This window comes from Microtus pennsylvanicus, chromosome 9, assembly GCF_037038515.1.
Source record: "Microtus pennsylvanicus isolate mMicPen1 chromosome 9, mMicPen1.hap1, whole genome shotgun sequence".
Taxonomy (NCBI): domain Eukaryota; kingdom Metazoa; phylum Chordata; class Mammalia; order Rodentia; family Cricetidae; genus Microtus; species Microtus pennsylvanicus.
Genome location: NC_134587.1, coordinates 103,074,181 through 103,091,008, shown reverse-complemented (window position 1 = coordinate 103,091,008; position 16,828 = coordinate 103,074,181). Strand labels below are relative to the sequence as shown.

General features: G+C 38.6%; 1 protein-coding gene across 10 annotated transcripts in view; it reads right to left on the bottom strand.

The window, feature by feature from the left end:
* The window catches only part of Marchf1 (membrane associated ring-CH-type finger 1), an 814,098-nt gene that overhangs the window by 174,899 nt on the left and 622,371 nt on the right, over window positions 1–16,828 (bottom strand). For all 10 annotated transcript variants that reach the window (XM_075986882.1, XM_075986884.1, XM_075986889.1 and 7 more), the window contains one exon: window positions 5,196–5,246. In XM_075986882.1, coding sequence (XP_075842997.1) covers window positions 5,196–5,246 — 51 coding nt within the window. The remainder of the gene's footprint in view (window positions 1–5,195; window positions 5,247–16,828) is intronic.

Genomic DNA, 16,828 nt, shown 5'->3' with positions numbered 1-16,828 from the left:
AAAACAAGAAAAAGGTGCAGTCTAAGTGTCTAATATTGTTAAGACAAACAAAAGCATGAGCTTACAAGAACGTTGGGATAACCTCAATAATATAATTGTTATTGAACATTTCAGAGGTTTATTCAGAGGTTAATTGTCAAAACAACTTATTCAGAGGCTAAAAACTAAAAATGTAAGTTTTATGTTCACTAACAACTCAGCATTTATTATGTACCACACTGAAATTTTTCATATTTGCATCAGGAAATATGAAATATGTTTTTATTGTACAGTTCTAAAATGGCAAATATAATGTTCACAGTCATCCACATTCCTTAAGACAGAATAGAGGTTTGAGAGCCTTGCTGAACTCTAATTTCATTTTCCATTTTCCAAGCCAGACGACACCTGTCCAACCGAACTAAAGAGAACGCACCTATTATATTGAAATTGTTTTCATAGTAGCTCCTTGGCTCTTTTCTCTCCTTCTTTATAATCTGTTTCCTCCCTTCCAAAGCTTTGTACTTACATTTCCTTACACCTGTTCCCCAACAGTTGACCAGGTCACACATTGAAGTCCTTGTTTAGGTACCACTCTCCTAAGAAACTCCCTCTGAACTATCCTATTGCAATTAAACAGAGATAATCTTTGCTACCCCTCATCCCCTCTGCACTTCCTTGCAGAGCAATGTGTTTGAGGTCCCTTTGACCGTGCTCACTGTTTGAGATCTAAGGGACCTCAGGCTTGAGAACTGTAATCATATCCCAGCTTTGATTTATTACAGTGAAAGATTTAAAAGAAAATAAGCAGAGAAAAATGTACACGGGCTCAGGTTCACAGGAAACAGTGGCAAGCTCCCAACAAAAGTAGAACACAGTTCTTCAAGAAATATTTTATCCCTGAAACAGAGGTGATACTGGCACCTGTGCAATTTTGTCTTTCAGGAAAAGTCACTAGAGACTCCTGGTCTAGAGTTTTGCTGGGGCTGGTCCTCTGGTCATTCATTTGCCTCACTCATGCATAGTTCAGCCTCCCTCAAAGAAAGCATGTGCTTATGATAAAACAAATGGTTTGCAGCTCCAGCCCAATGAACTGGTGAAATCATGTGCACACTAACTCTCAAGTACAAGTGTTTAGATGCCAACAGCAACCAAACCTGCCAGCGGTCTTTTGAATTTTCACGTCTGTTAACTATTTTGGGCACATGCTGTTGCAGAGTGTATATCTTATATATGTATCGTGTATACATACATATCTATACAGAGTGTGCACATTGCGTACATTCTATGTGTGTGCACATATATTGCACACATATTTTATGCTCAGGTGCACAGTGATATCATATATTTTCTCTCAGTTCTGTCCTTTGAGCTCACTAAAGATCCAGTATACATTTTAATTGCTTCATTATTCCATAAAAAAAACAAGAAAAAGACACAGTAAGAACTGTTGATTGGAAGGTCTGCTCATTTAGTAAGGAATAAGAAGACTCAGGTAGAAGAGCAGACCTAAGGATGCAGGGGAAGTTGTGCTATTCTATTACCACATCCTGAAAGAGTCTTATATCAATGGTTATAGTTTAGCACAAACTAGAAAAAGGTAAAGAAGAAGGCAGCGTGAGTCACACAAATGCTGGTCTAAAAGCATTTATTATACTTTAATTGAAAACATTTAAGATAACAGGACTATGCAGTATTTTCTAATGTCTCTCTTAACCTTATCACTGTCTAATTTATTCTGGTTTAACTAAAAAAAAGAATGCATACATTATAGTCCCAAATTCATTTATGCAAAGAGAGATGCCTCGGTGATATGATGCTGCTATTGAGGCCTAAGTCTTTGGCGCTCTACAGCTGAAGTAGCTGATACTTACACATAGCTTAACCGTTTTCAAGAAACTTACACATAAACGCACACACAAACACATATATGCACATGTGAACAGAATATATTCTTTCTCCCTTTATAAATAAGGCAATAAAGGAAATTCAATAACTCTTCTTAACAGGTGCTCTGCTCTCCACGTTCTTTATGACTCCATTATACTGAGTATTGTACCCTTGAAAACCACAGTAGTTTTACATAAAATTATCTTGTCAATCTTAAAGGATTAAAGTTTGTTCCACTTTTGACATTTCCTTCTCTAACACCTGAAAATGAAAGAATTCCAATATTTATAGGTTCTGTCATTTCCTACCCAGTAGTCCACATGCTCACCGAAGAATTTATCATTTAGTAATTCACAAGAGTATTGAGGACCCAGTAACATATTTATCATTTTTGATTATCATTCTGACACAAATACAGGGAGAGTTGTATTGGGTTCAGAGATTTAGGTTCCTGGAAATCTACCAGGGTTTGGTAGCTGAAACTTTTCTGTGTCATAACTAAGGAAACAGAGAAAAGATTTTCATTCCTCTCCAAACAGAATGTCAGAGAATCTTTAAGAAGTCAGAGATGGAAAGGCACACACTTGGGATTTTCTATGCTTTCTAAAAGAGTTAGCTAAAGGGCTGAAAACTGTGAACACACTGCACTTCTCAAACAGTAGTTTGGAAAGGATAGACTTGAGCTCCTTGATGATGACAATTTGGGGTGGTAACGGAGCTGCCAGTCTCGTGACTAACAGTAACCTGTTCAGAAAGAAGACACTGTTTCAGAGCTCTGGGTGGGCTTTCTCCTATGAGACTTGGATGACAGGCATTTAGAAGATGATATGCTAATATAAAACTAAATGAAGGAATCCTTCAGGTGCTAGTTTTGTTGTGGGGCAGTAAATGTCTTAGGGAGTTTAGGTGATTGCCTTAGGAAACAACAAAATTTAACAGACTTTAATTTAAGATCCCACCTTCTGAAGTATTCTCAACAAGAAGGGCTCATCCCTTTTCAAATATCTCTGGAGGAACTCTGATTTGAATCTAATTCAAAACATTTAGTGATGCTCCATCAAATTTTGATTACTGTAACAAATACCAGTGGCAATACTGTTTTCAAGAGGAAAGATTGTTCTGGATCACAATTTTGGAGTCTGAAGTCAATGACTGGGAATGTCCATTGCTTTTAGATTTCTGGTGGGGCAGGAAGAGGGGGATAACACCACAGTGAGAGAGCTGTCTGCTCCAGAAATACCCCTCAAGGTCATTCCCCAAATTGTCTACCTATCACTCAGAGCATCAACCCACCAACACAGGCCTCTGTGTAGTTCTCTCCGGCTACCTCAGCTTTGAGTCCTGCATGTACTGCAAGCAAGCATATGAGAGCTTGTGTTCTGGATCAGCTTTCCAAGGATGCTATCCAGGGATCCTAGCTAGGCGGTGGCATTGCAACACAGAGGTCCTCCATACAGAGAAACGAGCAAAAATGTGTGTGTTCAAGATGTGGAAGCACCCAGTATGTGTGCACAGTCATCTACCGTTTGTGCTTAGGAAACCAGCTGAAGAGAACGGCGACATTCTGGAGCTCCTACTTCTCAGTGAGTAACCGTCACTCGCTTCTGGGAACTAAGAAGAAAGCAGAGTTTCTCTAAATGGGAAGCTGGGATTGGCATAAAGCCACTAATTTCTAGATTTCCCCATGAAAAACTCACTGAAAATTACTAACGCAGAGTGAACGCTGGGGATGTTGAAGGGCCCTGGCCTTCTTGCTCCTGCCAGTGTCTTGGAAAATCAGAGTTTCTATTTTAGAAAATTGCTACCTCCTTAAGCGTCAGTGATCTGTGGACTGACGACGTAGAAGAAGTAGCTCATCTTTCCTCAGAGTTTGAAACAGACACTCCTAAATTCTGAAGTTCACGTGCTTCTGGAGCATCCAAAGCAACATAATGAGAGTGCAGAAGAAGAACAGAAACTTTCAGAGGTTTTCGTGAAAACAGTCCGGTTCAGTCACTTCAAAAAGAGACAGACCACGGCCAGTGTTCGCAGCTTGGTTCCCGGAAAAGGCTACGTAGGTTTGTATTGTTGGTCAGTTTAGCCAGTCTATATGCCCAGAGACGGCAGAGATATCCAAAGCTCTGATTCCAAGCCTGGAAAGGCATTTCTGAAGATGAGGAACTGCAGCAGATTCTCAACGATATCCAGACAAAGCACAGCCTTTGGTATCAATGTCCAGACACTGCTCCAGAGACTGCTCAGAATGGCACCACATTCCAGCCTGGTCAGCCTCACACACTTTAGGCCTCTATTGTAGTGTTTGCTTTATTGAGATAAAATGTCACCTTGTGGTCCTCAAACTCATGACAAGTCTCCTGCCTCAGCCTCCCCTGTGCTGGAGGTACAGGTGGGAGTCAACACTCGTGGTTTGGCTTTTGCAGAGCAAAGGTTAAACCATAGTTATCATTACTTCTCAGTGCAGCCTTGGAAGGGCTGTTACTGTCAAGCTTGCTGCAATCAGAAACGGTGAGGTGGAAAGATGTGTTGACTCTCTCTTACCTTGCTATTTTGGATCCCATTTTATTCATTTCAATTTTTAATATAAATATAGTTTGTAGTTTTTAAAACTAAACTGTTATATCAAAAAGAAAAATAGCAGTATATTATATTTTACTTCCCAAGAACCATGTCTGCCAATGACATGGTACCCCATATTTACCCATCACATGGTACCCCATGTCTGTCCATCACATGGCACCCCATATTAAAGAACAGTTCATGAATTCTTTTCATATTAGTAAAAATTCTAGAGTATTTGTACAGATTCATAATAAAAAATACTTTTCTGTCTTAGCCTTAAAGTCGGCCTATGGAGTATTTTGATTTGTATACATTGATTCTGTATTTATAATGTAGTCAAATTAAAGTTTTTATGAAACTGATTTCTGAAAGTTATCTAGATAAAAATGTATATGTCTCAGTGAAGTTGACACTAAATCCTGACATTTTAAATTCACGGGAACAGTGCCATGATTGCTAATAGCTGTGATGTGAGTGTGTGTTGTCCCTACGGTGTTTGAAGTGGAGGGACAAGGAGTCATGGTTCCCTGTACAACTCCGAAAGTAGAAAATTACCTTCTGTATCGACAGCAAAGCAGAAAACACACAGCTGATGGCATGAAAGTATGATGTTTCCAGCAGTAAAAGTATGAAATAGTTGAAATCATTAGCAAATCGTAGTTGAATGTTTCTCATACATAACAATTATAGGCTAAATGTTATCAATATTCATTGAACTCATGAAAGGCAGAAATCAATAAACAAGAACACGGAGAGCTTTCACCTACTTTTGATATGTTACTTGATCGACTTGCAGATCGCCCTGGGGACTTTTCATTCTGAAAAATAAAATCAGAAACACTGATTAAAGGAAAGGCGATTAAAGGAAAGGGTAGGCCAACTTTTCAGCACCACAGGGAGACAAAAGAGCATCACTCAGGTTTACTGAGTGCCTCAGTGTCCCAACAGACGGACACACAAAGAGCTCATGCAAAATGGCTTTTATCAGATAGCATTTCTCTAGTATATGACAGTACAGTGTTAATATATTTCAATTAGCTTCAAAGTAACAATTAAACTAGCAATACTTGTTTACATGAAATTATTCTTTCTACAAAAATCCCTACTATGTATTCTCTTTGCAAATTAGACAATGGAAATGCAGCCCATTGTTTTATTTTTGTTTTAGCAACCAGAATATTATGAGTAAATTCTAGTTTCCCAAGCAAATAAATACCCTGTGCTGGAAGTGGGGTAGGAGCCTTCACCTTGTGCTCTTGAGAAACATGTTTTATTGGTCTTTTCTGTCATTTCGCATGCTTAGAAACACTTGCTCTTTAAAATTTTAAATGCTCTAAGTTATGTCTTAAGATTTAAAACTTAGAAATGTCTTAAAAATATATACCCTGCTCTTGCCTCTTAAACAATTTGTAGTTTAGAAGAGATGGTGTACCAAGAGTGCTTTTGAAGGGCATTTTTTATACCATGAAATTTTAAAGTAAAAAGTGACCCTAAGGAGTTCAGCTTCCTAGTATGAAGGCAGGCGATTCTTTCCCATGGAACTAAAGACACAGGGTCTAAGTCAGGGGTGATACTGCACTTCTGACTGTTGTCTGTTTGTTATTTCTCTTCTTCTAATTACCCATCGGAGGTTAACTGAGCAGAAAACCAGAGTTTATGGACATGCATGCAGAGTGCACACAGTACTCAACTTAATGCTGTCTCAGGAACCACAGAAGAACAAACCAACCAAAAGTGCTGCATAGATGAGGGAGGTGCTCTCCAGGCCCCAACACATACGAATTTGGCAGCTGATTGTTGCGGGAGGAGGGAGAATCGTTCTGTCTGCGGTTATGGCCACTGGTCAGCTTTCCAGCACCAGACAATGCTGTATCCCTGAAATTTCCTATAAAGACTTGTGGTGGCAGATGTGCGGTGGTGGGGAAACAGGCTAGAGGCATTGCAAACTGGTGCTGTGTTCTACACAGATCATGTGGCATCCATCTCCTGTAAGTACTGATGTCACCAAGGGGCATGTTATCACAGACTGAGACGCATCACGAAGATGTGATTAGTCACACCTAATAACAGCCTGGGATCCAGCCTGAGATGGATGTGCTTGCTGCCCACATTAGCTGCCTGTGTTTCCCTGATTAGCTCTTCTGGTGATGGAGAATGGCACTTTGCTCCTGACAGCTCAAGTCTTCTCCCAGACACTAGTTAACAAAATCAATCCATCTTCCTCTCTCAATGAAATTCAGAGTTTTGACACATTATTGTGTGAAACAGAGGAAAATAAACCATACAAAATAATAGGTTTCTGGGGAATGCTCGTAGTAGTGATAGTGGTTATTTTGCTTGCCCATTTTTCATTCATGTGGCATTTGAGAGTGTGTTTAAGGCGTGGTAAATGTACTGATGCACCATGAACCAAGAAGAATTGAAAATGTAATGTAACATGTGTCCTTAACTATTCAAACTAAATAAGACTTGGTGCTAGTTTGAAATAAAACAGAGAGGGTCAATTCAGTTTCCAATGGAGAGCAGTTCACCATAGGGATATGTATTTACTCTGTGTCTATAGCCTAGACTCAAGGAGAGGAGGCATCCAGCTGATAGTTTTGTGCTTCAGAGAGCTGTATAATATGAAATCTATTGTCCCTATTTTCTCTGAATGTAAGTTCAGGCACTGAAAGAAGAAAGTGAGCTTAGGGAAAGGTTAACCTTTTCCATAGTTAAGTTCTCTAGTGTCCTATGCCAGTCATGGAAAAGGCGGGCTCATCAGGGAAGTGAATGGCAGAGCACCATGGATATTATTCCCGTGTTGGCAGTGATCTAAAGTGTGAGAATGCCTTGCCATCAGATGTATGCTGGCATATTGGCATTAGTTAGGTGTATGTTTGATACTGGTGGATGTGAATTTCAATGCTACAAAATGGGGAAGATGATATCTGTACCCGCACAAAATAAAGGCAATGCAGATATCAAAGAATATTTACCACTTTATTGTTAAACTTACAGAACCAAAGTTCCAGCGTAGTACAGGTAGGGAGGAAAAAAGGGAGCGAGCCGCCTCTCCGCGCACCATTTATTGGCAGGCATTCGCCTGAGGCAAACCCCGCCCTCTAAAGGGGGCTGTCTTAACCCTACAGATATCTTCAGGATTGTTATAAGAATAGAATAATATATGAAGACAAAAATTTTTCATATTACAAGGTTATGCATAGGTGGAAAAAATACCCAGAAAGGTTCCCACCAATTTATGGAGGCCATGAAGAATATAGGAGTCACAATTTTTCCCCACCATCATCTTGGTTTCTCTGTCTTTTAATGTTTGGATGGATTATGTTCTGTCATGTAAAATTTAAGAAATACAAACAACTGGATAGCCAATAAGTGTGCTCTTCCCTGGGAAAGACTATTTCTCCCATGCTTAGCATTCCCAGTTGTCTGTAATTCTTTGATAGAATTTATCCTTTACAGGCTTCCCCCATATACTTTACCATGTCTGTTCTTGTTCAGCTCGTGTTTCTGTGGTCATGTTGATGAGAGTTTAGGGGGGTAGCTTCTGGCATTACTAGGAGGCACAATCTCACAGCAAAGTCTCCAGTTCTCTGACTCTTCCAATCTTTTTGTCCCCTCTTCTGCAATGTTGCCTGACCAAATGAACACCTCTAAAATGTACATATGGTAGCATTATATAGACGGATAAGGCTGTATTTATGAATATATGTATAAATATATTCATGGAAGAATAGATAATGAAAAAATCATGAATTTCAAAGAGAACAAGGAGAGGTGTATGGCAGGGTTTGGAGGATGGAAAAATGAAGGGAGAACTGATGTATTTATAATCTCAAAAATAAAAGAAAAAAGTAAAGTTTTATTTACCCAAGGGATGTTGGTTTCTTGCTTTGGAAGGAAAGCACAGAGGAACTTTCTCTCCTGAAAAACTTCCAGAGCAACATCTCCTGCTTGTTGTTAATTAACTGGGTGGCTTGTTCCATTACTATTGAATGACATATTATTTTTTGTGGATTAGCCAATATGGTTGTTATTCCTCACTATGATCAGGTTATATACTTTGTGTTAGATCAAACATAAGCTGTCTCCATCCTAATGCATCTCACTGCCACTCAACTTCCAGTGACTTTTAGGCTGGGAGAACTTGGAGCCATCAACAGTGTCTGTCTAGTTATATGAAAAGTGTAGGATCATTGAAGAAGTAATGTTGGATCTTAATATCATTTCCAGCACACAGAGAAAAACTCAGAATTTCAAAGTCTTATTTTTAAGATTTTCAAAAAGTATCTAATTTTAGCTGGTCATGAATATATCTGATATTATGAGTTTTGTCATTACTATACTAAATTTTCTTTTGAATTTACTCTTGCTAAGCATGGTAGGATTTGTATATGATGCATATGTATGTGTGTGTCCAAGTGTGTGCTCATCCAAGTGTGTACATGACGAATCCAAAGGTGGATTTTGGGTGTCTTCTCTGAAGCTCTTCACCTTCTTTGAAATGGTTCCCATCATGGAATCTGGGGCTTCCTGTTTCAGTTACAGTGATCATTTAGGAAGCCTCTGGGATCTGCCTGTCTCTGTCTCCATCCCCAACAATGGAATTACAGTTAGGTAACAACAGGCCCACATTTTTAAATATAAAATGTATTTAATCTATGTGTTTTTCACATCACGTACTTTTGATTCCATTCATTTCCTGTTCCATCACTTCTACCCTTTACCCCTGCCCTCCCTGCTGGATTAAAAAAAATCAAGATAAAAAAATGAAGAAAACAAAATGAGTAAAAATAGGGAAGGAATTAAAAATTGTGTCATGAAAGCTGCAATGTGACTCAATAAGTCACACTGTATAACCTTTAGTTTATACATCTCTGTTTGCAAGTCTTCATTGCAAAGAGTCATTGGTCTGGTTCGAGGCCTCTGGTCTCCACTATACTTTAGATGCCGGGCCTCCCACCAGGACTCTTCCTGGGTATTTCACTGGTGTCCTGTGTTATGCAGCTTTGGGTCTGCAGGTCAGGTCCCTTCACGTGCTCCAACAGACCATACGTGGAGTGGATGTTGGGGCCAGTCAAGTCATAACCCTGGGTCTGGGCCTGGGCAGATATAAGCTCAGTCTGCCAGATGGGAGATTGGGACATCTCTCCCAGGGTCAAAATTTCAGGGCTAGCTAACCCCCATCTGAGCTAACCATGTTGACTCTATTGTGCTTCCCTGGTGAGGTACAGGACTTATTACCCTAAGTGCTGTAACTGGTGGGGGTCAGGAATGACTGTCCCACTCTTTTGACCACAGAGCCATCTCTCCCACCTGCCTCTGACATTGATGGGTGGAGAAGGCACTTCTCCCTTGCCCCTGTTTCCACAAGGCAGATGGGTAATAAGGACAGCTGGCTTAGGTATCCATTAAACCTGGGTTTTTTTCTAACTCAGTTTGATTTTGTCTGATTTGGATTATTGGATCAGTAGAGATGCTTATTGAGGTACAGAAACTTTTCGATCACACATTTGAAAAACATTAAAAACTGTATTCAGATAAAAATTTGTTATTGTAGGGACTGTTGAGATGATTCAGCAGTTAAGAGTACATGCTGTTCTTCCAAGACCTGAATTAGGTTTCCTGCATCCATATCCCTCAACTCACAAGTCCCTGTAACTCCAGCTCTAGATTCAAGAACTTCCTCTGGCCTCCACAGACCTCCCCAGACACATGGTATACACATACATAGACACACACTATATGGATAAAAATGAACTTTACAATTATTGTAAACATTGTCAGTGTTCAATGATATAACAGAAAGGATACAAAAATACAATAAAAAGTTTTATGCTGATAATTTTTAGAGATAGAAGAGATTCTTTCCTTGAGACAAGCACTTTGTAAATAATCAGAGAACAGAAAAGTTTCTCATTCAAACATGTTAAGAGAGAGAGCAAAGTGTAATAAAGACAAAAAGGAAGCATAACTGTAGATGAGAAAAGATGAGAAAAACTACAAGATCACTAAGGAAACATCATTCCAACAAATCTCCAAATGGAATGAAATAAATGATGCTGTCGAAAAATAAAATTCATAGGAATTGATTATGAAGAAGAAGAGAGTATGAAAAGCTATTAACACAGAAAAGCTGAGAAGTTAAGTAAAAAGTTATCCATCCCCAGATAAGGACATGATGATTGTACAGCTGAGATATTTTGTTTTGGAAGAAAACCAATTTAAATTTCACTTATAATAATCATGTCAGAGAAGCCTACATTTGCCTGATTGATGTGATTCATCTTTTATAAATGAATTGTCAAATAGTTTGAGACAATACCCACAAAGACATAAAGAAGAGACAAGACAATTGTTCTCTGTTTTCATTTATGAGTACAAAAATGTTTTGAAAATATTAACATATATTTAAATGTTATTGTAAATCTTTGATGTATTATCATAATTTCCACAGAATAAAATGAATGGATTCACTCCAAGTATTTTTTTATCATAGAATGTGTTACCCCAACACATTGAAAGATACAAAGTTCTATAACTAAATGTTGAAAAGATATTTGATACATCGTATTAGAAAGTGAATGTAATTTTAAGTAAAATATAAAAACTTTTAAAATTTAATATAAATATAAAATTCAAAATAAAAATATAAAAATGATGGAAGAAGGTCATTCCTCCGACCCAGGATGGACTTAGGCTAGAATCTTCCCGGTAAGACCGGTGCTCACAGATTATTAAGGATGGGTTGATCGGGATATCAGAATTAGCCAGTAAGGGCTAGAGATAAAGGGCCAAGCAGTGATTAAAAGAATACAGTGTCTGTGTAATTATTTCGGGGCATAAGCTAGCCGAGCAGGCGGCTGGGGTGTTGAGGACGCAGCCCTGCCGCCCTTATTACTACATAAAAAGTCTTAAAAAAACATGTTTTAAAAAACCAACATTAAGCAAAATCCTAAACAGTGAAATTTTGGAATGCCATGTACGAAACAACTCCTTTCTGTGAGGGATGCTACTTTTCTTATTATCCAATTTTCTCAGTGTTTCTAGGAAACAAAAGCAAGAAAATAGAACATTTGGTAGAGACATTCTGAAAGAGAAGCAAAACCCCAATTTTCTCTTATTGATGGTGCTACAGCTCAAGTGTCCATAGCTAAAGCAAATTACTGTGGCTAATGAGATCCCAGTGTGGGGCCCAGACACCAGACAATTATACCAGGGCAGCATCAAAGTCTCCTAAAATGTACTCTACCCATCCTGGATGGACAGAATAGTCAGGGGGCATGTTCCTTCCCAGGGATGTCATCTTTCTAGTCTTCTGCTTCAGGCTGACTAAAACAGATTCCTCTAAATCAGAAGTGGACAGATCTAGCAATTGTTGCTTCCTTCCTATCACATATACATGCCATGTAAGTTCTTCTTGCTCTTTTCTCTTGCCCTGATCTTGGTACTGTTGTCACAATCAACAGAAAGTCAGAGAAGCCAGAGCCAAATTCCAGATGCTAAAGATGCTTGAAAAAGTAAGTGGGGGAGTATCTCCTGTCAAGTTGAACCACACCCTGTCCCATCATCACAGAGGGAAATTATCATTTTACTCACCACAATGACCTTTCGTGTCTTCTTTATGGAGATACTACAAAGTCAATAGGAATGGCTTCCCAGTAAATATCCAAAAATGTGATGGATGATTAGGAACCTATTTAATAACAAAAGCGTAAAAGCTTAAAGGACATGAACTGTAAAATAAAGCTCACCAAGGCTCACAATCACATTCTGAGCAGATGAGAGCACAGAGCTAGTCTCTGATGGAAAGATAGTTTTATAAGATATAAATTTTATAAAGTTGACATAGGAGTAGGATGTATCAGAAAAAGTTAGGCTCCTGATGGAATGATGTTTAAAGTATTGGAAACAAGGAAATCTGAAATAGGTCTAAACTGTAAGGAGTTTTATGATGACAAAAAAAATGACACAGCTAAGACGGGACCCAAAAGCTCTTAAACATTGAATTGTTTTGTCTGGAAAATGTATAGGTTCCCAGAGAAGCCAGAAGTATCTCTTGCCCTCCCCCCGTACATGGATGTACACACACAAAGAAAAAGGCAAGGGGAAGAAACTCAACAGGAAAACAATCACATGCTAGAATGGAAATTCACAGAAATAAGGAATGCTGCTCATTGCACACATGAGAACACGATCAGAACCGCAGCAATCAGGATGATGTCGCTTGAAGAAACATTGTCCTATTGAAGGGAGATTTTAAAGGAATCATTGCTTGCTGGTGAGCACAGAAGGAAAGAATGTTTAGCACCGTGATTTTCCTTTTGCAGTCTTTTTGGAAAACAACCTGGCAAGATGTAAGATTCAAACTATTACTTTATGCAGTAGCTTCACTGGAGAACTTATGTTTTATTTAAAGCTCTATTTTAATAGAAGCAGCAATACTCCTGGTAAAAGAGGTATGCTAAATGTTTATGTCTCAAAGTTTGAAATCCTCATCATCTCAGACTCTGTTCTGTGACTGGAACTCTGGGCACCTCAACAAGGGTGTGTCACTTGACTCTTCTCCAAGCTTTTCCAAGCTTTCTCAACAGGGGGCACAGCGGGCAAGGTGCAAGGCTGAAAGGAAATGGCTGGGTGTTTCCTCTGGAGCTTGCTCTTGAAAAGGGAAAGTTCTGCCACAGGGTAGGTACATTTCCCTCCTGCAGCAGTGCCTAAACCCAGTGGGCAGTTTCCTCCCACTCGGAGAGGCAGACTTCTGCTGGGTTTAGAGATGCTAGCACCTGTCAGTTGGTTTCAGTTTTGTGGAAACTTTTCTACTTAGTTCATGAACCTATATTGGAACAACATTTTAATAAAAAGAAATGTATGTGGGAGTGTGTGTGTGTGCATGGGAGTGTGTGGCATGTGCACACATGCGCACCATGCTTTGTGTGTGAAATGAGAGGACAGTTTGCAGGCAGAGCCTCTCACTTTCCCACTCCATGTGTTCAGGTTATTAGGCCTGGGAGCAAGTCCCTTCCCGTTCAAAGCCATCTCACCGACCCATCAAAAAGTTTTGCTTTTCTCTTCTAATTAACAGAGAGAACAGTGCTCTCTTTGGGTTTCTATTATTGTGAAAAAACAGTATATAACTAAATGCAATGTGGGGAGGAAAGGGTTTGTGTCATTTTACAACCTTCAGGTCACAATCCCTGAAGGAATTCAGGGCAGGAACTCAAGGCAGGAACTGAAGCAGAAGCTGTGGAGAGATACATTTTATTGGCTTAATCCCTATGGCCTGATTAGTCTGCTTTCTTTAACCACTGAGGACACACTTGTCCAGGGAGGTACCACCCACAGGAGGCTGGGCCCTCCCGTGTCTGTCATCAATCAAGGAAATGCCCTACAGGTTTTGCCCACATGCCAATCTGGTGGGGAAATTTTCTCACAAATGACTCTAGCTTAAATCAAGTTGACAAAACAAAACCCAAAACCCAATCAAGCCAAATGCTCAACAATAGAGAGAGATAATTAAATAATTTAGAGTCTGTCACTCCCTGGAATATGGTGTAGTTTGGGGAAATGAAGTAGATAGTTAAGATTACCTAGAGAAAAATCTACTGACAAGTTCTATTGTTAAAATGCTTTCTTCTTCCAAGAATAACACATAGACATCCATTCCTTTTTACGGCCTTTTCCCTGTGAGTCTTTAACATTTCACCATTTGTCTTCACTTTTCTACCTGAGCATCTGGGTGCCAGTAATAACTAAAGGTGTTGTGTGCCCATTTGACTCTGAAGCTGTACTTTCACAGGTATGCCAGGTGTCTTCTATACACCTCTTCAGAGCCCTGCCACGCTCTGTCACATAGTGAAGAATCTCATCAGAGGTTACACGCCTCCAGGATTGCCATCTCATTCTACCCAGGCAAAGTCTCTATAGAAGGCTAAAAATTGTGGATACTAGTTAACAATAATTAATCACCCTACCAATATCTGTAGCTTGCAGTCCCAGTATTGTCATGATGCTTTGATCACATCTGTGTCTTAGGATATACTCCTTTTCTAGTTCAAGATGGTGGGTGTTAGTCAGGACTGTTTCAGCCAACAGGATTGTGGTAATTTGAATGTAATTGAACCTCCATAAACTCATAGAGAGCGGCACTATTAGAAGTGTGGTTTTGTTGTAGCAGGCATGGTCTTGTTGGTAGAAGCCTGTCACTGTGGAGGTGGGCTTTGAGGTCTCATATAAGCTCAGGCCACACCCAGACTCAGACCACTTCCTGTTGCCTGCAGGATCAAGATGAAGAACTCTCAGCTCCTCCTCTATCTCTATGGCTGCCTGCATGCCATCATGTCCTGCCATGATGATAACAGACTAAACCTCTGAAATTGTGAACCATTCAAGGAAATGTTTTCCTTTATAAGAGTTGCTGTGGTCATAGTGCTTCATCACAGCAACAGAAACTCTAAGACAAGCATACTGTACTATTATTTAGATTTTCCACATGTATTGATATATCTGTCTAAACTGACTAGGTTTCTTGAGTTATTTAATTGGGAAAAGCCTTCTGTTTCTTTCTAGTTGCAGATGGAGAAAATCCCACAAATCTTTAGTATTTTTGCTCCCTATATTATAGTTATTATTATTATTATCATTAATGATTATTATTGTTCATGCATACTATTTTTTTAATCAAGTTAATAACTTAGAAAGTGATTTTGAAGATGTGTTCTCCTTTTATTTATTAACTACAGTCTAAAACTACTTAAGATACTCTGGTAATTTTCAAACATTCAAACCTGTTTTGGTGTAGGAATTACATTGTTTTCTTCTATAGCCTTAGGAGTGGGGATATATTTGCAAAACAGGTTGAATATTAGACATCAATAATTTAAAGTCTGCCACTTGGTGGGATGTTGTCATTAATATTTTTCATCTTTTGTGCTAGTAAAACACCTTAATGACCACATATTTCTCAAAGATGTCAGGAAAAATTCAGTCTAGTTTGTTTATTAAGTTTTGGAAAAGATTTAAAAAATTCTAAAAACCTAATGGCATATGCATAATATATACATTATCTCTCCAATTTGGTATCAGAAAATTTATTTGGGTGGAAAATTAGACGATATGTCCTTTATATTAAAGAGTTTGTTAATTAAAAAACCCTCATATTTAGAAAAAAGTTGATCCATATAGATTTAAAATTTTCTTCTTTCTGCACTCGTGGAAGAGCCACATTGAAATGGGAACAAGGAGCAACTACTTTGATTCTATTGCTGTGAGTAACTTCTACTGTTTTTCCGCTTCATTATGCAACCCTTTTCTGAGTCTTCCCTCTGTCAATAATGCATAAAGAAATAAGATGGGATTGTATACCTGAGAACGCACTTTCTAGTTTTACTTAAGATTTTTCTAGTTAAACAAATCAACACACAGTCTTAACTGTGGATGAGAACATAATTCCAGGATTTTCTGGTAGTACCCACATTACTGTTACATAGCAATTTCTGCTGAAATGAAACATTCTCTCCTGAAAAAAGGAAGGAGGCTCCCTAAGCTTTAAGAGGCAAAGAGAACTTACAAGTCTCAGGAAGTAAACAGAACTTACAAGTCTCTGTTGGGAAACAAAACTAACAAGACATAAGAAGTCAACAACTCACAAGGCTCAGGAAATTCCTAAAATATACAAGGTCCCTCCTCAAAGTTATATAAGCAGTATGGCTTACTGTGGAGAGGAATCTCTCCCACGTGTTAGACTATTGGCATGCCTGGAAGCCATGCATATATAGAAGAGGTAAAAAATATAAAGTATAGAATTTTTCACTACAGTACACAAGAAGATGGATATGTACTTTCATCCAGATATTGATGTTTTGGAACAAGGCAGTATTAGGAAATTATGGTTTATCACCAGAAGATTCGTCTATTATATGACTAGTTCCCAGGAAGTTGTCATTGAGGATAAAAACGTTATTTTTATAATGACTTTTTACTTGACAATAAATTGTGCAGGACCCTGCAAATTTGATCAGTGTGACTCCATTTAACTGAAACAAAAATGAGAAAACAAAACTAAGTACCTGGTGTGTACTTATTTGACTTTAGTATTTGTTGTTTATTTGTTTCTGGTCATCATGCTCAATTTATGACATTAATCTGGTCAGAGTAACTTCAAAACATTTATTTTTCTTATAATTGATACAGTTTTCTATGAGTCTAGAACTCTCTCAAACTTAGAGTGATGTTCCAGTCTCAGCTCCATGGATGCTGAAATTATAGGTAAGCACCAACAACCTGGTCAAATTATCTCTTTCACAGAGATAAGCATGATTCTTTTTTATGTGTTTCTATATGATAATTAAGATTATAATGATATATTGAAGTCAAATCAGAAGTACAAAATATGCAATATGTA